General features: G+C 45.6%; 2 protein-coding genes across 10 annotated transcripts in view; one reads left to right on the forward strand and one right to left on the reverse strand.

Moving 5' to 3' along the window:
- LOC101888725 (uncharacterized) overlaps window positions 1-25,111 on the reverse strand; it is a 289,691-nt gene that overhangs the window by 43,984 nt on the left and 220,596 nt on the right. The window lies entirely within an intron of this gene.
- LOC131802671 (mucin-2-like) lies at window positions 421-13,638 on the forward strand (the record flags this gene model as incomplete). The annotated part of the gene is made up of 10 exons (XM_059123071.1): window positions 421-943; window positions 4,232-5,331; window positions 5,404-5,451; window positions 7,786-8,145; window positions 8,764-8,811; window positions 8,911-9,417; window positions 10,306-10,689; window positions 12,019-12,459; window positions 13,024-13,110; window positions 13,525-13,638. Coding segments are annotated over exons 1-10 (3,612 nt in total), but the record flags the coding sequence as incomplete, so codon positions are not given.

Consider the following 25,111-nt stretch of genomic DNA (forward strand, 5'->3'; position numbering starts at 1 on the left):
TAGTAAATTATAATCCAGAATACAGCTACAATAATTAAAACTTATTCAGCTGAATGAAATCGTTTTCATATTTGAACCTCAATATTGAGACCTACAAAATACTGAAACATTGTAGTTATGTAAGAGTCAAAAGCTTCGAACTGAAACCTGACATTCCCTCACAGGTTCGTTGCTTTCGCCGTTAACACTTTTATATTCAATTACAGAAAGAAATTTTTCGAAATAGAATAACTGTTCATATGCGTTGTCGTAAATCATAAATAGAACGCGAAAAATCGAAATCTGTTCAGTTGAAATCGAATTGGAACGAAAGGCGCTCTACAAAACGTGTAACGGGATTAGAAAACAAACCGTATTATTGTGAAGTGAAAATATAATTTACAAATCACTGAAATGTGATTTAATAAAAAAAATAGTAAAATGTTAAAACGTTCCATACTACTTAACATATTTGTTACTGCAACAATAGCTTTAACGTACTCGGGAAAGCCTTATATACACATACGACAGGGTGTGAAACCCAACCAATTGATTATCAGTGTTCGACATCCATGTACAAATATTACCCGACAAACAACAACCGAAATTTCCACTCGAATAACCTACGACAATGATTATTACGACGATGAGGAATACCACAAAGGTGACAAAGGCAACATCATCTTTACAACTACCAAGCAGCCGACTGAACGTACACCTTTACCATGGGCCGATACAGAAAATTTTACAACATTGTCAGAAAATTACTCTGCGAAAAATAACAATTCATCAGAAGATAATACAACACCTAAAGATGCAGTTGAAGAAACTACAACACTGGCAGTTGAGACTACTTTAACACCAACACCAACTCTGGAAGAAACCAATTTAGTGACAGAAGAAACTACATCAGCAGCTGCAGAAACTACTACAACCTTAGTAGAGACTACCTTAATAACCCCGGGTTTTGAAGAAACTACCACACCAATAGGCGAAACAACATCAGCAGTTAAGGAAACCACCACAACGACAGTGGAGACTACTGTTGCAACAACACCGGCTGCTGAAGAAACTACCACACCAATAAGCGAAACAACATCAGCATCTGAGGAAACCACCACAACGACAGTTAAAACTACTGTTGCAACAACACCGGCTGCTGAAGAAACTACCACACCAATAAGCGAAACAACATCAGCATCTGAGGAAACCACCACAACGACAGTGGAGACTTCTGTTGCAACAACACCGGCTGCTGAAGAAAGTACCACACCAATAGGCGAAACAACATCAGCATCTGAGGAAACCACCACAACGACAGTTGAGACTACTGTTGCAACAACACCGGCTGCTGAAGAAACTACCACACCAATAGGCGAAACAACATCAGCATCTGAGGAAACCACCACAACGACAGTGGAGACTTCTGTTGCAACAACACCGGCTGCTGAAGAAACTACCACACCAATAAGCGAAACAACATCAGCATCTGAGAAAACCACCACAACGACAGTGGAGACTTCTGTTGCAACAACACCGGCTGCTGAAGAAACTACCACACCAATAAGCGAAACAACATCAGCATCTGAGGAAACCACCACAACGACAGTGGAGACTTCTGTTGCAACAACACCGGCTGCTGAAGAAACTACCACACCAATAGGCGAAACAACATCAGCATCTGAGGAAACCACCACAACGACAGTGGAGTCTACTGTTGCAACAACGCCGGCTGCTGAAGAAACTACCACACCAATAGGCGAAACAACATCAGCATCTGAGGAAACCACCACAACGACAGTGGAGACTTCTGTTGCAACAACACCGGCTGCTGAAGAAACTACCACACCAATAAGCGAAACAACATCAGCATCTGAGGAAACCACCACAACGACAGTGGAGACTTCTGTTGCAACAACACCGGCTGCTGAAGAAACTACCACACCAATAGGCGAAACAACATCAGCAGCTGAGGAAACCACCACAACGACAGCGGAGACTACTGTTGCAACAACACCGGCTGCTGAAGAAACTACCACACCAATAGGCGAAACAACATCAGCAGCTGAGGAAACCACCACAACGACAGTGGAGACTACTGTTGCAACAACACCGGCTGCTGAAGAAACTACCACACCAATAGGCGAAACAACATCAGCATCTGAGGAAACCACCACAACGACAGTGGAGACTTCTGTTGCAACAACACCGGCTGCTGAAGAAACTACCACACCAATAAGCGAAACAACATCAGCATCTGAGAAAACCACCACAACGACAGTGGAGACTTCTGTTGCAACAACACCGGCTGCTGAAGAAACTACCACACCAATAAGCGAAACAACATCAGCATCTGAGGAAACCACCACAACGACAGTGGAGACTTCTGTTGCAACAACACCGGCTGCTGAAGAAACTACCACACCAATAGGCGAAACAACATCAGCATCTGAGGAAACCACCACAACGACAGTGGAGTCTACTGTTGCAACAACGCCGGCTGCTGAAGAAACTACCACACCAATAGGCGAAACAACATCAGCATCTGAGGAAACCACCACAACGACAGTGGAGACTTCTGTTGCAACAACACCGGCTGCTGAAGAAACTACCACACCAATAAGCGAAACAACATCAGCATCTGAGGAAACCACCACAACGACAGTGGAGACTTCTGTTGCAACAACACCGGCTGCTGAAGAAACTACCACACCAATAGGCGAAACAACATCAGCATCTGAGGAAACCACCACAACGACAGTGGAGACTTCTGTTGCAACAACACCGGCTGCTGAAGAAACTACCACACCAATAAGCGAAACAACATCAGCATCTGAGGAAACCACCACAACGACAGTTGAGACTACTGTTGCAACAACACCGGCTGCTGAAGAAACTACCACACCAATAGGCGAAACAACATCAGCAGCTGAGGAAACCACCACAACGACAGTGGAGACTTCTGTTGCAACAACACCGGCTGCTGAAGAAACTACCACACCAATAAGCGAAACAACATCAGCATCTGAGGAAACCACCACAACGACAGTTGAGACTACTGTTGCAACAACACCGGCTGCTGAAGAAACTACCACACCAATAGGCGAAACAACATCAGCAGCTGAGGAAACCACCACAACGACAGTGGAGACTACTGTTGCAACAACACCGGCTGCTGAAGAAACTACCACACCAATAGGCGAAACAACATCAGCATCTGAGGAAACCACCACAACGACAGTGGAGACTACTGTTGCAACAACACCGGCTGCTGAAGAAACTACCACACCAATAGGCGAAACAACATCAGCAGCTGAGGAAACCACCACAACGACAGTTGAGACTACTCTTGCAACAGCACCGGCTGCTGAAGAAACTACCACACCAATAGGCGAAACAACATCAGCAGCTGAGGAAACCACCACAACGACACTTGAGACTACTGTTGCAACAACACCGGCTGCTGAAGAAACTACCACATCAATAGGCGAAACAACATCAGCAGCTGAGGAAACCACCACAACGACAGTTGAGACTACTCTTGCAACAGCACCGGCTGCTGAAGAAACTACCACACCAATAGGCGAAACAACATCAGCAGCTGAGGAAACCACCACAACGACACTTGAGACTACTGTTGCAACAACACCGGCTGCTGAAGAAACTACCACACCAATAGGCGAAACAACATCAGCAGCTGAGGAAACCACCACAACGACAGTGGAGACTTCTGTTGCAACAACACCGGCTGCTGAAGAAACTACCACACCAATAAGCGAAACAACATCAGCATCTGAGGAAACCACCACAACGACAATTGAGACTACTGTTGCAACAACGCCGGCTGCTGAAGAAACTACCACACCAATAAGCGAAACAACATCAGCATCTGAGGAAACCACCACAACGACAGTTGAGACTACTGTTGCAACAACACCGGCTGCTGAAGAAAGTACCACACCAATAAGCGAAACAACATCAGCATCTGAGGAAACCACCACAACGACAGTGGAGACTTCTGTTGCAACAACACCGGCTGCTGAAGAAACTACCACACCAATAGGCGAAACAACATCAGCATCTGAGGAAACCACCACAACGACAGTGGAGACTTCTGTTGCAACAACACCGGCTGCTGAAGAAACTACCACACCAATAAGCGAAACAACATCAGCATCTGAGAAAACCACCACAACGACAGTGGAGACTTCTGTTGCAACAACACCGGCTGCTGAAGAAACTACCACACCAATAAGCGAAACAACATCAGCATCTGAGGAAACCACCACAACGACAGTGGAGACTTCTGTTGCAACAACACCGGCTGCTGAAGAAACTACCACACCAATAGGCGAAACAACATCAGCATCTGAGGAAACCACCACAACGACAGTGGAGTCTACTGTTGCAACAACGCCGGCTGCTGAAGAAACTACCACACCAATAGGCGAAACAACATCAGCATCTGAGGAAACCACCACAACGACAGTGGAGACTTCTGTTGCAACAACACCGGCTGCTGAAGAAACTACCACACCAATAAGCGAAACAACATCAGCATCTGAGGAAACCACCACAACGACAGTGGAGACTTCTGTTGCAACAACACCGGCTGCTGAAGAAACTACCACACCAATAGGCGAAACAACATCAGCATCTGAGGAAACCACCACAACGACAGTGGAGACTTCTGTTGCAACAACACCGGCTGCTGAAGAAACTACCACACCAATAAGCGAAACAACATCAGCATCTGAGGAAACCACCACAACGACAGTGGAGACTTCTGTTGCAACAACACCGGCTGCTGAAGAAACTACCACACCAATAGGCGAAACAACATCAGCAGCTGAGGAAACCACCACAACGACAGCGGAGACTACTGTTGCAACAACACCGGCTGCTGAAGAAACTACCACACCAATAGGCGAAACAACATCAGCAGCTGAGGAAACCACCACAACGACAGTTGAGACTACTCTTGCAACAGCACCGGCTGCTGAAGAAACTACCACACCAATAGGCGAAACAACATCAGCAGCTGAGGAAACCACCACAACGACAGTTGAGACTACTGTTGCAACAACACCGGCTGCTGAAGAAACTACCACACCAATAGGCGAAACAACATCAGCAGCTGAGGAAACCACCACAACGACAGTTGAGACTACTGTTGCAACAACACCGGCTGCTGAAGAAACTACCACACCAATAGTCGAAACAACATCAGCATCTGAGGAAACCACCACAACGACAGTTGAGACTACTGTTGCAACAACGCCGGCTGCTGAAGAAACTACCACACCAATAAGCGAAACAACATCAGCATCTGAGGAAACCACCACAACGACAGTGGAGACTTCTGTTGCAACAACGCCGGCTGCTGAAGAAACTACCACACCAATAAGCGAAACAACATCAACATCTGAGGAAACCACCACAACGACAGTTGAGACTACTGTTGCAGCAACACCGGCTGCTGAAGAAACTACCACACCAATAGGCGAAACAACATCAGCATCTGAGGAAACCACCACAACGACAGTGGAGACTTCTGTTGCAACAACACCGGCTGCTGAAGAAACTACAACACCAATAAGCGAAACAACATCAGCATCTGAGGAAACCACCACAACGACAGTGGAGGCTTCTGTTGCAACAACACCGGCTGCTGAAGAAACTACCACACCAATAGGCGAAACAACATCAGCATCTGAGGAAACCACCACAACGACAGTGGAGACTTCTGTTGCAACAACACCGGCTGCTGAAGAAACTACCACACCAATAAGCGAAACAACATCAGCATCTGAGGAAACCACCACAACGACAGTTGAGACTACTGTTGCAACAACACCGGCTGCTGAAGAAACTACCACACCAATAGGCGAAACAACATCAGCAGCTGAGGAAACCACCACAACGACAGTGGAGACTTCTGTTGCAACAACACCGGCTGCTGAAGAAACTACCACACCAATAAGCGAAACAACATCAGCATCTGAGGAAACCACCACAACGACAGTTGAGACTACTGTTGCAACAACACCGGCTGCTGAAGAAACTACCACACCAATAGGCGAAACAACATCAGCAGCTGAGGAAACCACCACAACGACAGTGGAGACTACTGTTGCAACAACACCGGCTGCTGAAGAAACTACCACACCAATAGGCGAAACAACATCAGCAGCTGAGGAAACCACCACAACGACAGTGGAGACTACTGTTGCAACAACACCGGCTGCTGAAGAAACTACCACACCAATAGGCGAAACAACATCAGCAGCTGAGGAAACCACCACAACGACAGTTGAGACTACTCTTGCAACAGCACCGGCTGCTGAAGAAACTACCACACCAATAGGCGAAACAACATCAGCAGCTGAGGAAACCACCACAACGACACTTGAGACTACTGTTGCAACAACACCGGCTGCTGAAGAAACTACCACATCAATAGGCGAAACAACATCAGCAGCTGAGGAAACCACCACAACGACAGTTGAGACTACTCTTGCAACAGCACCGGCTGCTGAAGAAACTACCACACCAATAGGCGAAACAACATCAGCAGCTGAGGAAACCACCACAACGACACTTGAGACTACTGTTGCAACAACACCGGCTGCTGAAGAAACTACCACACCAATAGGCGAAACAACATCAGCAGCTGAGGAAACCACCACAACGACAGTGGAGACTTCTGTTGCAACAACACCGGCTGCTGAAGAAACTACCACACCAATAAGCGAAACAACATCAGCATCTGAGGAAACCACCACAACGACAATTGAGACTACTGTTGCAACAACACCGGCTGCTGAAGAAACTACCACACCAATAGGCGAAACAACATCAGCAGCTGAGGAAACCACCACAACGACAGTGGAGACTACTGTTGCAACAACACCGGCTGCTGAAGAAACTACCACACCAATAGGCGAAACAACATCAGCAGCTGAGGAAACCACCACAACGACAGTTGAGACTACTCTTGCAACAGCACCGGCTGCTGAAGAAACTACCACACCAATAGGCGAAACAACATCAGCAGCTGAGGAAACCACCACAACGACACTTGAGACTACTGTTGCAACAACACCGGCTGCTGAAGAAACTACCACATCAATAGGCGAAACAACATCCGCAGCTGAGGAAACCACCACAACGACAGTTGAGACTACTGTTGCAACAACACCGGCTGCTGAAGAAACTACCACACCAATAGTCGAAACAACATCAGCATCTGAGGAAACCACCACAACGACAGTTGAGACTACTGTTGCAACAGCGCCGCCTGCTGAAGAAACTACCACACCAATAGGCGAAACAACATCAGCAGCTGAGGAAACCACCACAACGACAGTGGAGTCTACTGTTGCAACAACGCTGGCTGCTGAAGAAACTACCACACCAATAGGCGAAACAACATCAGCATCTGAGGAAACCACCACAACGACAGTTGAGACTACTGTTGCAACAACACCGGCTGCTGAAGAAACTACCACACCAATAGGCGAAACAACATCAGCAGCTGAGGAAACCACCACAACGACAGTTGAGACTACTGTTGCAACAACACCGGCTGCTGAAGAAACTACCACACCAATAGTCGAAACAACATCAGCATCTGAGGAAACCACCACAACGACAGTTGAGACTACTGTTGCAACAGCGCCGGCTGCTGAAGAAACTACCACACCAGTAAGCGAAACAACATTAGCATCTGAGGAAACCACCACAACGACAGTTGAGACTACTGTTGCAACAACACCGGCTGCTGAAGAAACTACCACACCAATAGGCGAAACAACATCAGCAGATGAGGAAACCACCACAACGACAGTTGAGACTACTGTTGCAACAACACCGGCTGCTGAAGAAACTACCACACCAATAGTCGAAACAACATCAGCATCTGAGGAAACCACCACAACGACAGTTGAGACTACTGTTGCAACAGCGCCGGCTGCTGAAGAAACTACCACACCAATAAGCGAAACAACATCAGCATCTGAGGAAACCACCACAACGACAGTTGAGACTACTGTTGCAACAGCGCCGGCTGCTGAAGAAACTACCACACCAATAAGCGAAACAACATCAGCATCTGAGGAAACCACCACAACGACAGTGGAGACTTCTGTTGCAACAACACCGGCTGCTGAAGAAACTACCACACCAATAAGCGAAACAACATCAGCATTTGAGGAAACCACTACAACGACAGTGGAGTCTACTGTTGCAACAACGCCGGCTGCTGAAGAAACTACCACACCAATAGGCGAAACAACATCAGCATCTGAGGAAACCACCACAACGACAGTGGAGACTTCTGTTGCAACAACACCGGCTGCTGAGGAAACTACCACACCAATAGGCGAAACAACATCAGCATCTGAGGAAACCACCACAACGACAGTGGAGACTTCTGTTGCAACAACACCGGCTGCTGAAGAAACTACCACACCAATAAGCGAAACAACACCAGCATCTGAGGAAACCACCACAACGACAGTGGAGACTTCTGTTGCAACAACACCGGCTGCTGAAGAAACTACCACACCAATAAGCGAAACAACATCAGCATCTGAGGAAACCACCACAACGACAGTGGAGACTACTGTTGCAACAACACCGGCTGCTGAAGAAACTACCACACCAATAGGCGAAACAACATCAGCAGCTGAGGAAACCACCACAACGACAGTGGAGACTTCTGTTGCAACAACACCGGCTGCTGAAGAAACTACCACACCAATAAGCGAAACAACATCAGCATCTGAGGAAACCACCACAACGACAGTGGAGACTTTTGTTGCAACAACACCGGCTGCTGAAGAAACTACCACACCAATAGGCGAAACAACATCAGCATCTGAGGAAACCACCACAACGACAGTTGAGACTACTGTTGAAACAACACCGGCTGCTGAAGAAACTACCACACCAATAGGCGAAACAACATCAGCAGCTGAGGAAACCACCACAACGACAGTTGAGACTACTGTTGCAACAACACCGGCTGCTGAAGAAACTACCACACCAATAGGCGAAACAACATCAGCAGCTGAGGAAACCACCACAACGACAGTTGAGACTACTGTTGCAACAACACCGGCTGCTGAAGAAACTACCACACCAATAGTCGAAACAACATCAGCATCTGAGGAAACCCCCACAACGACAGTTGAGACTACTGTTGCAACAGCGCCGGCTGCTGAAGAAACTACCACACCAATAAGCGAAACAACATCAGCATCTGAGGAAACCACCACAACGACAGTGGAGTCTACTGTTGCAACAACGCCGGCTGCTGAAGAAACTACCACACCAATAGGCGAAACAACATCAGCAGCTGAGGAAACCACCACAACGACAGTTGAGACTACTCTTGCAACAGCACCGGCTGCTGAAGAAACTACCACACCAATAAGCGAAACAACATCAGCATCTGAGGACACCACCACAACGACAGTGGAGTCTACTGTTGCAACAACGCCGGCTGCTGAAGAAACTACCACACCAATAGGCGACACAACATCAGCAGTTGAGGAAACCACCACAACGACAGTGGAGACTACTGTTGCAACAACGCCGCCTGCTGAAGAAACTACCACACCAATAGGCGAAACAACATCAGCATCTGAGGAAACCACCACAACGACAGTTGAGACTACTGTTGCAACAACACCGGCTGCTGAAGAAACTACCACACCAATAGGCGAAACAACATCAGCAGCTGAGGAAACCACCACAACGACAGTTGAGACTACTGTTGCAACAACACCGGCTGCTGAAGAAACTACCACACCAATAGGCGAAACAACATCAGCAGCTGAGGAAACCACCACAACGACAGTTGAGACTACTGTTGCAACAACACCGGCTGCTGAAGAAACTACCACATCAATAGGCGAAACAACATCAGCAGCTGAGGAAACCACCACAACTACAGTTGAGACTACTGTTGCAACAACACCGGCTGCTGAAGAAACTACCACACCAATAGGCGAAACAACATCAGCAGCTGAGGAAACCACCACAACGACAGTGGAGTCTACTGTTGCAACAACGCCGGCTGCTGAAGAAACTACCACACCAATAGGCGACACAACATCAGCAGTTGAGGAAACCACCACAACGACAGTTGAGACTACTGTTGCAACAACACCGGCTGCTGAAGAAACTACCACACCAATAAGCGAAACAACATCAGCATCTGAGGACACCACCACAACGACAGTGGAGTCTACTGTTGCAACAACGCCGGCTGCTGAAGAAACTACCACACCAATAGGCGACACAACATCAGCAGTTGAGGAAACCACCACAACGACAGTTGAGACTACTGTTGCAACAGCGCCGCCTGCTGAAGAAACTACCACACCAATAGGCGAAACAACATCAGCATCTGAGGAAACCACCACAACGACAGTTGAGACTACTGTTGCAACAACACCGGCTGCTGAAGAAACTACCACACCAATAGGCGAAACAACATCAGCAGCTGAGGAAACCACCACAACGACAGTTGAGACTACTGTTGCAACAACACCGGCTGCTGAAGAAACTACCACACCAATAGTCGAAACAACATCAGCATCTGAGGAAACCACCACAACGACAGTTGAGACTACTGTTGCAACAGCGCCGGCTGCTGAAGAAACTACCACACCAATAGGCGAAACAACATCAGCATCTGAGGAAACCACCACAACGACAGTTGAGACTACTGTTGCAACAGCGCCGCCTGCTGAAGAAACTACCACACCAATAGGCGAAACAACATCAGCATCTGAGGAAACCACCACAACGACAGTTGAGACTACTGTTGCAACAACACCGGCTGCTGAAGAAACTACCACACCAATAGGCGAAACAACATCAGCAGCTGAGGAAACCACCACAACGACAGTTGAGACTACTGTTGCAACAACACCGGCTGCTGAAGAAACTACCACACCAATAGTCGAAACAACATCAGCATCTGAGGAAACCACCACAACGACAGTTGAGACTACTGTTGCAACAGCGCCGGCTGCTGAAGAAACTACCACACCAATAGTCGAAACAACATCAGCATCTGAGGAAACCACCACAGCGACAGTGGAGTCTACTGTTGCAACAACGCCGGCTGCTGAAGAAACTACCACACCAATAGGCGAAACAACATCAGCATCTGAGGAAACCACCACAACGACAGTTGAGACTACTGTTGCGACAACACCGGCTGCTGAAGAAACTACCACACCAATAGGCGAAACAACATCAGCATCTGAGGAAACCACCACAACGACAGTTGAGACTACTGTTGCAACAACACCGGCTGCTGAAGAAACTACCACACCAATAGTCGAAACAACATCAGCATCTGAGGAAACCACCACAACGACAGTTGAGACTACTGTTGCAACAGCGCCGGCTGCTGAAGAAACTACCACACCAGTAAGCGAAACAACATCAGCATCTGAGGAAACCACCACAACGACAGTTGAGACTACTGTTGCAACAACACCGGCTGCTGAAGAAACTACCACACCAATAGGCGAAACAACATCAGCAGCTGAGGAAACCACCACAACGACAGTTGAGACTACTGTTGCAACAGCGCCGGCTGCTGAAGAAACTACCACACCAATAAGCGAAACAACATCAGCATCTGAGGAAACCACCACAACGACAGTGGAGTCTACTGTTGCAACAACGCCGGCTGCTGAAGAAACTACCACACCAATAGGCGAAACAACATCAGCATCTGAGGAAACCACCACAACGACAGTTGAGACTACTGTTGCAACAACACCGGCTGCTGAAGAAACTACCACACCAATAGGCGAAACAACATCAGCAGCTGAGGAAACCACCACAACGACAGTTGAGACTACTGTTGCAACAACACCGGCTGCTGAAGAAACTACCACACCAATAGTCGAAACAACATCAGCATTTGAGGAAACCACCACAACGGCAGTTGAGACTACTGTTGCAACAGCGCCGGCTGCTGAAGAAACTACCACACAAATAAGCGAAACAACATCAGCATCTGAGGAAACCACCACAACGACAGTGGAGTCTACTGTTGCAACAACGCCGGCTGCTGAAGAAACTACCACACCAATAGGCGAAACAACATCAGCATCTGAGGAAACCACCACAACGACAGTTGAGACTACTGTTGCAACAACACCGGCTGCTGAAGAAAGTACCACACCAATAGGCGAAACAACATCAGCAGCTGAGGAAACCACCACAACGACAGTTGAGACTACTGTTGCAACAACACCGGCTGTTGAAGAAACTACCACACCAATAGGCGACACAACATCAGCAGTTGAGGAAACCACCACAACGACAGTTGAGACTACTGTTGCAACAACACCGGCTGCTGAAGAAACTACCACACCAATAAGCGAAACAACATCAGCATCTGAGGAAACCACCACAACGACAGTTGAGACTACTGTTGCAACAACACCGGCTGCTGAAGAAAGTACCACACCAATAGGCGAAACAACATCAGCATCTGAGGAAACCACCACAACGACAGTTGAGACTACTGTTGCAACAACACCGGCTGCTGAAGAAACTACCACACCAATAGGCGAAACAACATCAGCAGCTGAGGAAACCACCACAACGACAGTGGAGACTACTGTTGCAACAACACCGGCTGCTGAAGAAACTACCACACCAATAAGCGAAACAACATCAGCATCTGAGGAAACCACCACAACGACAGTGGAGACTACTGTTGAAACAACACCGGCTGCTGAAGAAACAACATCAGCAGCTGAGGAAACCACCACAACGACAGTTGAGACTACTGTTGCAACAACACCGGCTGCTGAAGAAACTACCACACCAATAGGCGAAACAACATCAGCAGCTGAGGAAACCACCACAACGACAGTTGAGACTACTGTTGCAACAACACCGGCTGCTGAAGAAACTACCACACCAATAGGCGACACAACATCAGCAGTTGAGGAAACCACCACAACGACAGTTGAGACTACTGTTGCAACAACACCGGCTGCTGAAGAAACTACCACACCAATAAGCGAAACAATATCAGCATCTGAGGAAACCACCACAACGACAGTGGAGACTTCTGTTGCAACAACACCGGCTGCTGAAGAAACTACCACACCAATAGGCGACACAACATCAGCATCTGAGGAAACCACCACAACGACAGTAGAGACTACTGTTGCAACAACACCGGCTGCTGAAGAAACAACATCAGCAGCTGAGGAAACCACCACAACGACAGTTGAGACTACTGTTGCAACAACACCGGCTGCTGAAGAAACTACCACACCAATAAGCGAAACAACATCAGCATCTGAGGAAACCACCACAACGACAGTTGAGACTACTGTTGCAACAACACCGGCTGCTGAAGAAACTACCACACCAATAGGCGAAACAACATCAGCATTTGAGGAAACCACCACAACGACAGTGGAGACTACTGTTGCAACAACGCCGGCTGTTGAAGAAACTACCACACCAATAATAACAACAACGACAGTTGAGACTACTGTTGCAATAACACCGGCTGCTGAAGAAACTACCACACCAATAGGTGAAACAACATCAGCAGCTGAGGAAACCACCACAACGACAGTGGAGACTACTGTTGCAACAACACCGGCTGCTGAAGAAACTACCACACCAATAGGCGAAACAACATCAGCAGCTGAGGCAACCACCACAACGACAGTGGAGACTACTGTTGCAACAACACCGGCTGCTGAAGAAACTACCACACCAATAGGCGAAACAACATCAGCAGCTGAGGCAACCACCACAACGACAGTGGAGACTACTGTTGCACAAACGCCGGCTGCTGAAGAAACTACCACACCAATAGGCGAAACAACATCAGCTACTGAGGAAACCACCACAACGACAGTGGAGACTACTGTTGCAACAACGCCGGCTGCTGAAGAAACTACCACACCAATAGGCGAAACAACATCAGCTACTGAGGAAACCACCACAACGACAGTGGAGACTTCTCTTGCAACAACACCGGCTGCTGAAGAAACTACCACACCAATAAGCGAAACAACATCAGCATCTGAGGAAACCACCACAACGACAGTTGAGACTACTGTTGAAACAACACCGGCTGCTGAAGGAACTACCACACCAATAGGCGACACGACATCAGCAGTTGAGGAAACCACCACAACGACAGTTGAGACTACTGTTGCAACAACACCGGCTGCTGAAGAAACTACCACACCAATAGGCGAAACAACATCAGCATCTGAGGAAAGCACCACAACGACAGTTGAGACTACTGTTGCAACAACGCCGGCTGCTGAAGAAACTACCACACCAATAAGCGAAACAACATCAGCATCTGAGGAAACCACCACAACGACAGTGGAGACTTCTGTTGCAACAACGCCGGCTGTTGAAGAAACTACCACACCAATAATAACAACAACGACAGTTGAGACTACTGTTGCAATAACACCGGCTGCTGAAGAAACTACCACACCAATAGGCGAAACAACATCAGCAGCTGAGGCAACCACCACAACGACAGTGGAGACTACTGTTGCAACAACGCCGGCTGCTGAAGAAACTACCACACCAATAAGCGAAACAACATCAGCTACTGAGGAAACCACCACAACGACAGTGGAGACTTCTCTTGCAACAACACCGGCTGCTGAAGAAACTACCACACCAATAAGCGAAACAACATCAGCATCTGAGGAAACCACCACAACGACAGTTGAGACTACTGTTGAAACAACACCGGCTGCTGAAGGAACTACCACACCAATAGGCGACACGACATCAGCAGTTGAGGAAACCACCACAACGACAGTTGAGACTACTGTTGCAACAACACCGGCTGCTGAAGAAACTACCACACCAATAGGCGAAACAACATCAGCAGCTGAGGCAACCACCACAACGACAGTGGAGACTACTGTTGCAACAACGCCGGCTGCTGAAGAAACTACCACACCAATAGGCGAAACAACATCAGCTGCTGAGGAAACCACCACAACGACAGTGGAGACTTCTCTTGCAACAACACCGGCTGCTGAAGAAACTACCACACCAATAAGCGAAACAACATCAGCATCTGAGGAAACCACCACAACGACAGTTGAGACTACTGTTGAAACAACACCGGCTGCTGAAGGAACTACCACACCAATAGGCGACACGACATCAGCAGTTGAGGAAACCACCACAACGACAGTTGAGACTACTGTTGCAACAACACCGGCTGCTGAAGAAACTACCACACCAATAGGCGAAACAACATCAGCATCTGAGGAAAGCACCACAACGACAGTTGAGACTACTGTTGCAACAACGCCGGCTGCTGAAGAAACTACCACACCAATAAGCGAAACAACATCAGCATCTGAGGAAACCACCACAACGACAGTGGAGACTTCTGTTGCAACAACGCCGGCTGTTGAAGAAACTACCACACCAATAATAACAACAACGACAGTTGAGACTACTGTTGCAATAACACCGGCTGCTGAAGAAACTACCACACCAATAGGCGAAACAACATCAGCAGCTGAGGCAACCACCACAACGACAGTGGAGACTACTGTTGCAACAACGCCGGCTGCTGAAGAAACTACCACACCAATAGGCGAAACAACATCAGCTACTGAGGAAACCACCACAACGACAGTGGAGACTTCTGTTGCAACAACACCGGCTGCTGAAGAAACTACCACACCAATAAGCGAAACAACATCAGCATCTGAGGAAACCACCACAACGACAGTTGAGACTACTGTTGAAACAACACCGGCTGCTGAAGGAACTACCACACCAATAGGCGACACGACATCAGCAGTTGAGGAAACCACCACAACGACAGTTGAGACTACTGTTGCAACAACACCGGCTGCTGAAGAAACTACCACACCAATAGGCGAAACAACATCAGCAGCTGAGGCAACCACCACAACGACAGTGGAGACTACTGTTGCAACAACGCCGGCTGCTGAAGAAACTACCACACCAATAGGCGAAACAACATCAGCTACTGAGGAAACCACCACAACGACAGTGGAGACTTCTCTTGCAACAACACCGGCTGCTGAAGAAACTACCACACCAATAAGCGAAACAACATCAGCATCTGAGGAAACCACCACAACGACAGTTGAGACTACTGTTGAAACAACACCGGCTGCTGAAGGAACTACCACACCAATAGGCGACACGACATCAGCAGTTGAGGAAACCACCACAACGACAGTTGAGACTACTGTTGCAACAACACCGGCTGCTGAAGAAACTACCACACCAATAGGCGAAACAACATCAGCATCTGAGGAAAGCACCACAACGACAGTTGAGACTACTGTTGCAACAACGCCGGCTGCTGAAGAAACTACCACACCAATAAGCGAAACAACATCAGCATCTGAGGAAACCACCACAACGACAGTGGAGACTTCTGTTGCAACAACGCCGGCTGTAGAAGAAACTACCACACCAATAATAACAACAACGACAGTTGAGACTACTGTTGCAATAACACCGGCTGCTGAAGAAACTACCACACCAATAGGCGAAACAACATCAGCAGCTGAGGAAACCACCACAACGACAGTTAAGACTACTGTTGCAACAACACCGGCTGCTGAAGAAACTACCACACCAATAGGCGAAACAACATCAGCATCTGAGGAAACCACCACAACGACAGTTGAGACTACTGTTGAAACAACACCGGCTGCTGAAGGAACTACCACACCAATAGGCGACACGACATCAGCAGTTGAGGAAACCACCACAACGACAGTTGAGACTACTGTTGCAACAACACCGGCTGCTGAAGAAACTACCACACCAATAGGCGAAACAACATCAGCATCTGAGGAAAGCACCACAACGACAGTTGAGACTACTGTTGCAACAACGCCGGCTGCTGAAGAAACTACCACACCAATAAGCGAAACAACATCAGCATCTGAGGAAACCACCACAACGACAGTGGAGACTTCTGTTGCAACAACGCCGGCTGTTGAAGAAACTACCACACCAATAATAACAACAACGACAGTTGAGACTACTGTTGCAATAACACCGGCTGCTGAAGAAACTACCACACCAATAGGCGAAACAACATCAGCAGCTGAGGAAACCACCACAACGACAGTGGAGGCTACTGTTGCAACAACGCCGGCTGCTGAAGAAACTACCACATCAATAGGCGAAACAACATCAGCAGCTGAGGAAACCACCACAACGACAGTGGAGTCTACTGTTGCAACAACGCCGGCTGCTGAAGAAACTACCACACCAATAGGCGAAACAACATCAGCTACTGAGGAAACCACCACAACGACAGTGGAGACTTCTCTTGCAACAACACCGGCTGCTGAAGAAACTACCACACCAATAGGCGAAACAACATCAGCAGCTGAGGAAACCACCACAACGACAGTTGAGACTACTGTTGCAACAACGCCGGCTGCTGAAGGAACTACCACACCAATAGGCGACACGACATCAGCAGCTGAGGAAACCACCACAACGACAGTGGAGACTACTGTTGCAACAACAGCGGCTGCTGAAGAAACTACCATACCAATAGGCGAAACAACATCAGCAGCTGAGGAAACCACCACAACGACAGTTGAGACTACTGTTGCAACAACACCGGCTGCTGAAGAAACTACCACACCAATGGGCGAAACAACATCAGCAGTTGAGAAAACCACCACAACGACAGTAGAGACTACTGTTGCAACAACACCGGCTGCTGAAGAAACTACCACACCAATGGGCGAAACAACATCAGCAGTTGAGAAAACCACCACAACGACAGTAGAGACTACTGTTGCAACAACACCGGCTGCTGAAGAAACTACCACACCAATAGGCGAAACAACATCAGCAGCTGAGGAAACCACCACAACGACAGTGGAGTCTACTGTTGCAACAACGCCGGCTGCTGAAGAAACTACCACACCAATAGGCGAAACAACATCAGCTACTGAGGAAACCACCACAACGACAGTGGAGACTTCTCTTGCAACAACACCGGCTGCTGAAGAAACTACCACACCAATAGGCGAAACAACATCAGCAGCTGAGGAAACCACCACAACGACAGTTGAGACTACTGTTGCAACAACACCGGCTGCTGAAGAAACTACCACACCAATAGGCGAAACAACATCAGCAGCTGAGGAAACCACCACAACGACAGTGGAGACTACTGTTGCAACAACGCCGGCTGCTGAAGAAACTACCACACCAATAGGCGAAACAACATCAGCTACTGAGGAAACCACCACAACGACAGTGGAGACTTCTCTTGCAACAACACCGGCTGCTGAAGAAACTATCACACCAATAAGCGAAACAACATCAGCATCTGAGGAAACCTCCACAACGACAGTGGAGTCTACTGTTGCAACAACGCCGGCTGCTGAAGAAACTACCACATCAATAGGCGAAACAACATCAGCAGCTGAGGAAACCACCACAACGACAGCGGAGACTACTGTTGCAACAACAGCGGCTGCTGAAGAAACTACCATACCAATAGGCGAAACAACATCAGCAGCTGAGGAAACCACCACAACGACAGTTGAGACTACTGTTGCAACAACACCGGCTGCTGAAGAAACTACCACACCAATGGGCGAAACAACATCAGCAGTTGAGAAAACCACCACAACGACAGTAGAGACTACTGCTGCAACAACACCGGCTGCTGAAGAAACTACCACACCAATAGGCGAAACAACATCAGCAGTTGAGGAAACCACCACAACGACAGTGGAGTCTACTGCTGCAACAACGCCAGCTGATGAAGAAACTACCACACCAATAGGCGAAACAACATCAGCAGCTGAGGAAACCACCACAACGACAGTGGAGACTACTGTTGCAACAACACCGGCTGCTGAAGAAACTATCACACCAATAAGCGAAACAACATCAGTATCTGAGGAAACCACCACAACGACAGTGGAGTCTACTGTTGCAACAACGCCGGCTGCTGAAGAAACTACCACATCAATAGGCGAAACAACATCAGCAGCTGAGGAAACCACCACAACGACAGCGGAGACTACTGTTGCAACAACAGCGGCTGCTGAAGAAACTACCACACCAATAAGCGAAACAACATCAGCATCTGAGGAAACCACCACAACGACAGTGGAGACTTCTGTTGCAACAACACCGGCTGCTGAAGAAACTACCACACCAATAGGCGAAACAACATCAGCAGCTGAGGAAACCACCACAACGACAGTGGAGTCTACTGTTGCAACAACGCCGGCTGCTGAAGAAACTACCACACCAATAGGCGAAACAACATCAGCATCTGATGAAACCACCACAACGACAGTTGAGACTACTGTTGCAACAACACCGGCTGCTGAAGAAACTACCACACCAATAGGCGAAACAACATCAGCAGTTGAGAAAACCACCACAACGACAGTTGAGACTACTGTTGCAACAACACCGGCTGCTGAAGAAACTACCACACCAATAGGCGAAACAACATCAGCAGTTGAGGAAACCACCACAACGACAGTTGAGACTACTGTTGCAACAACACCGGCTGCTGAAGAAATTACCACACCAATAGGCGAAACAACATCAGCAGCTGAGGAAACCACCACAACGACAGTGGAGACTACTGTTGCAACAACACCGGCTGCTGAAGAAACTACCTTACCAATAGGCGAAACAACATCAGCAGTTGAGGAAATCACCACAACGACAGTTGAGACTACTGTTGCAACAACACCGGCTGCTGTAGAAAATACCACACCAATAGGCGAAACAACATCAGTAGTTGAGAAAACCACCACAAAGACAGTTGAGACTACTGTTGCAACAACACCGGCTGCTGAAGACACTACCACACCAATAGGCGAAACAACATCCGCAGTTGAAAAAACCACCACAAGGACAGTTGAGACTACTGTTACAACAACACCGGCTGCTAAAGAAACTATAACACCAATAGGTGAAACCATATCAGCAGTTGAGGAAACCACCACAACGACAAGTGAGACTACTGTTGCAACAACAACGGCTGCTGAAGAAACTACTACACGAATAGGCGAAACAACAACAGCAGTTGAGAAGACTACCACAACGACAGTTGAGACTACTGTTGCAACAACACCGGCTGCTGAAGACACTACCACACCACTAGGCGAAACAACATCAGCAGTTGAGATAACTACCACAACGACAGTTCGGAATACTGTGGCAACAACACCGGCTGCTGAAGAAACAACCACACCAATAGGCGAAACAACATCAGCAGTTGAAGAAACTACCGCAACGACAGTTGAGACTACTGTTGCAACAACACCGGTTGCTAAAGAATCTACCACACCAATAGGCGAAACAACATCAGTCGTTGAGGAAACCACCAAAACGATAGTTGAGACTACTGTTGCAATAACACCGGCTGCTGAAGAAATTAACACACCAATAGGCAAAACAACATCAACTGTTACAGAAACCACCTCACGGATTACTGAGACTAATGTGACAACTACCCCGGCTGTTAATGAAAGTTGAAGTTGTTGGTAGCCTGCTCTAGTTTTCGAATGTTGATTCTTTTCTTATAAAAAAAACATCCTCTCTTAAGAAACACATAAAAAAAATGTCCCAATCATGTACTATTTTCCATCAAAACAGGCCAAGTAAATATTCTTCTGCGATCCTTCAATAATGCTTCTTTTTTTCTGCAACTTCATATTGACCCATGGCGTGGCATCAACTTCCAAATAGAAGAAAGAGAATACCAACATCAGTGAGGTGGTTATTCAATATTTTTCATTTTACAAACTTATCCAATTTCAATACCTGTTTGCAGTTTGTCAACTCGAAATACAAATATGTGTCATATTGTTGAACCACAAGAACAAAACCAACAACAATGATATGAATGAAAGACAAAATGTCAGAAGTGTCATTGTCGATTTGATTTGATTGAAATAAATAGAATTTAATATGGCCTCAGAGTGGAATCATTGTGCACGCCATTTTATTGAGATTCAATTAAATCCTTCTCATTTTGAAAATTAAATATTCACACAATCACCATTCATACATAGGTGTATTGCATGGTGTATCCGTTTTCAATTTCGGCAACACAAAAAAACTTTTTTGGTGTTTTCAGTCGATATTTTCGTTTGTTTATGTTCAAAGTCATGTGTAGATTCAAATATTATGTGTGTGAGTGTGTGTGTGCATGAACGTGTGCATCTTGTTCCCCGTTCTATGCCCTTGTGTTTTCTATATTTTTCTAAAGATTTATTCGTTGCTGAAATAAAGCAGTGTTGTTCGAAAACCTCAATCTCCCTGACCATATAGGAAAATTGTTGTTTGTGGCCTGTCGGTTGTTGATGCTTTTATTGGAATTTTTATTTATTTTAGTTTTGGTTATTTTGTTTATTTTTTATTGGAAAATACCGATGAGGAGAAAGTCAGCCGCAAAGAAGGATCTTTGCCCCCAGTCCATTAGATTAACATTAGATTAGTGGACTGAAAGAATTTAAGCGGAAAATTTGAAAGTCAAGTTCTAAAATGCAATTTTATAAAATAAATTAATGGAAATAAATTTGGAAAAATTAGAACTATGCAATAGAAATTTTTGTGTTATCGCAATTATTGTTGCAATTAAACCAACAAAGCCTTTGCAAAATATCTCCATAATTTAGTCCCATCTTTATAGTCGTTGTTATTTAATGCAAGCAAATGTCAAATGCTAAAAATGCTATACATAGTGGTGTAGGGTATTCTTTAATTATTTTTAGAGATCATAATAGTATAATGTACGACTGAATCAAAAACCTTGGCTTTTAAATGAAGTAGTATTGATAGACTCTTATTTGTATTGTTATCACTTTTTCGCATTACAGATTTTTATTCAAAAGTTACAAGTGAAGGAAAAAAATACATATATAAAATGGCAACTGAAAAAGGGATATAAAATTAAATCCCGTATTTAAATACAGAGTGTTGTGGGGAAAAAAGTCTGCAAAGTTTTCCATTGTTTTGAATTTGGCCAAAAGCAAAAATGATATTCTGTTTTTCGCATTTCAATATCGACCAAACAAAAGATTCAATCTAGCAGCTCAATGTGGTGCCTTTTTAAGATGAAAATCAAATCAAGCCAAAAAAAAGTTTGATTGAAATTCCTTGGAGCCTTCAAATGACAGCTAACACCTGCCACAGAATGGGTTCTTTGACGATGGCGGGGAGAGAGCGAGAGAGTGAGTGAAAGACTACATGTATATTTATGCCCTCAAGGACTAATCGGCGGCTATGGTCCATACACACATTTGGTATGGCTTGAAGTGTGCATTTGTGGGTGTGTATGAGTGTTTCACTTGATTTCTATACAAACTTGTTTCACGTTGCTAAAATTCATTCATTTGCTGAACCACCAAAAAAAAAAACACAACCGAAAACATACAAAGCAGAAGTTTTTAGCTACACCTCTCTTGTGTAAAGAAAAAATTTCCGCATGAAATGAAAGCCATAAAAATATGGCGAAATAAAACAAAAAACAAACACACTCACACACAGAGCAGCTGAAATTGAATTTATGATTTTTATTATTGTTTTATTTCACTTGAAATTGTTAAACCTCAAACTGTTTTTACAGCGAAAATAAATGTAATGCGTTATTTTAATGAATTTTTGTTTTTTTTTTTTTAAAGAACGCAAAAATTTTCGATTGTCTTATTAAATTAATTTTATAAATGTATGTTTTTTTCTAAGAATTGCTTCAATTGAAGAGAAAATAGATTTAGAAGTGTTTTAGAAGAGAAGAAAAGGAAGAGTTTAAAATGGGTCACAGAGAGAGAGAGAGAGAGAGAGAGAGAGAGAGAGAGAGACAGAAAGAGAAATAAAGAGAAATATCTGTGACCTATTGGAAACTCTTCTTTCTATTTCTCTTCTAGAGTTTCTAAGAAATTTTTTGGATTCGGACCCGAAAAAATTACCCATGCAAGTCATATTTTGCGCATTATAAACTTTATTGGAGCTTTAGGAGAATATGAAAATATTAGCAAATTAATCTCTCAAAACATCCATCAGAGTCTTCCTAAAGTACAGGGAGAGATGAAAATACTGAAACCAATTTTAGACTGATGTCATATCTAAGCCACTCGTCCGACAGCTGTTAAAATTATTCCAGTGACAGCTCATTATATTGTTTACAAGCGTACAGAAGCATTTTGGTGAGAATATTCTAGAAAAAAAGTTATTCGTGATGGAATTCAAGAGTGATAGTGTGATTTCTTTATATTTGGCTGGAAAACCAACCACGAGTGGCTATCGTTAAAGCACTCCAGCATTTAAATCTGAATAAATCTTTTGTGTCTCGTACCATTGCTCGTAACCGTTACTTCCCGACGTTAAGGAAGTGGACGGAAGAAAACAGCAACATCAGCAGAAATGGTTCGAAAAGTAAAGAAGCCACTTGATCGAAACCACCCGCGTCGCAGTGGCCGAAAAATGGCTCGTGAGCTGAACATATCGCAATATACCATTCGGCAAATATTGAAAAATGAGCTCGGGGTAAAGCCATTAAAATTCCAAAAAGTGGCAGAACTTACACCGGAACTGAAAGAAAATAGACTCAAAAGAGCTAAAGAGTTGCTTGGCTTTGCCGAAAGTGGTGAACAGCCGAATTTGGGTATCTCCGATAAGAAAACATTATTTGTCCAGCAGTTTGTAAACAAATAAAATGATCGTGTTTACTTGCGAAAGAGGTCAGCTGAAAATGTGCACCTTCGGTTAACCACCAGAACTCAAGCTCCGGTCATGGTGATGGTGTGGGCCGCTATAACAGCTATCCGCTCGTATTAGTCGACCGTGACATCAGAATAAATGCCGAATATAATCGCGAAAATATTCTAGAGGGTTGTATTAAAGCCTTGGGCACGCAAACATTTTGGCCGCAGACCTTAGACATTCCAATAGAACTCAGCACCATCGCACACTGCACGCGTCACCCAAGAATGGTTACAAAATGAGGTTCCTCGCTTCATTTCGAGCGCACAATGGCGACAAAAACCTCCAGATACCACTCCGTTGGACTATTGTGTCTGGAGTATTTTGGAAAGCAAGGTTGGCACTAAAAAAAACCAAAGTGTCGATCACCTCAAACAAGCGCTTCGACGGGCATGGGCGAATAAAATACAAACTCAAAGTTTAAGCTCTCCATATTAGAACTTCTTTCGTAGGTCAAACCAGCACTGGAGGCAGTTTCAGTTTGAAGCAGTTTCATTGTACAGAAGATTTCACTTTTTCTTGAAATTATTTTCCTCTCATTCATTGCGGGATTTCGTTTTTTTATTCCATTTCTTTGTAAAGATTAAATTGAGGAAAATAATTTTAAAAAACAAACACTGACTTTTTACTATGATTTATCATCACAACCAAACACGATGATGATGATGACGATGATGATCATTGCAAACATACACACCAACAACACAATTGCCCCACAACAAACAACATGTGCGTCAGACAGACAACACTTGATGTTCATAAAGATGTCTCTTTCAAAATAAAAACGAATTCAAGAAAATGAAAACAAATCTCAAAGAATGAAAACGAAACGATTCACAGCTGCAGAGGTCCTGAGTCCCTACGAGTTAGTGTGCATATGTGTGTGTCTGCTTCAATTCCCTGAATGCGTTTTGTATGAGTTTAATTCTGTTCTTGACCACACGGAAACCGGCAGCTAAAGGACCAGTGGCATGAAAACAAAATGAACTAAAAACACCATTTGTATTCGTCATATTCGTAAAGGACGAACGGAACGTCTGGTGCGGTTAAGTGTATGAAACACTAGAAATAAATTTCCGCATATACATATAAACTATTTATTTGAGTGAGTGTTCATGTGTGTGGGTGTTTGTGCCGATTGTGGATGGTGTGGGAATGTGATTTATGATACAATACTCCTGGGTGATTTACCATACACTAATCACACCGTTATTTGCACCTACTCTCCTCACATCTTGGTTGCCAAAGGATACCGGCTGGGACCCCAACACCCAAAAAGATAGAAATTTCCATTTATAGGTGAGAGAGTGTGTGTGTGTGTTTT

Source organism: Musca domestica, unplaced genomic scaffold (genome assembly GCF_030504385.1).
Source record: "Musca domestica strain aabys unplaced genomic scaffold, Musca_domestica.polishedcontigs.V.1.1 22, whole genome shotgun sequence".
Lineage (NCBI taxonomy): Eukaryota > Metazoa > Arthropoda > Insecta > Diptera > Muscidae > Musca > Musca domestica.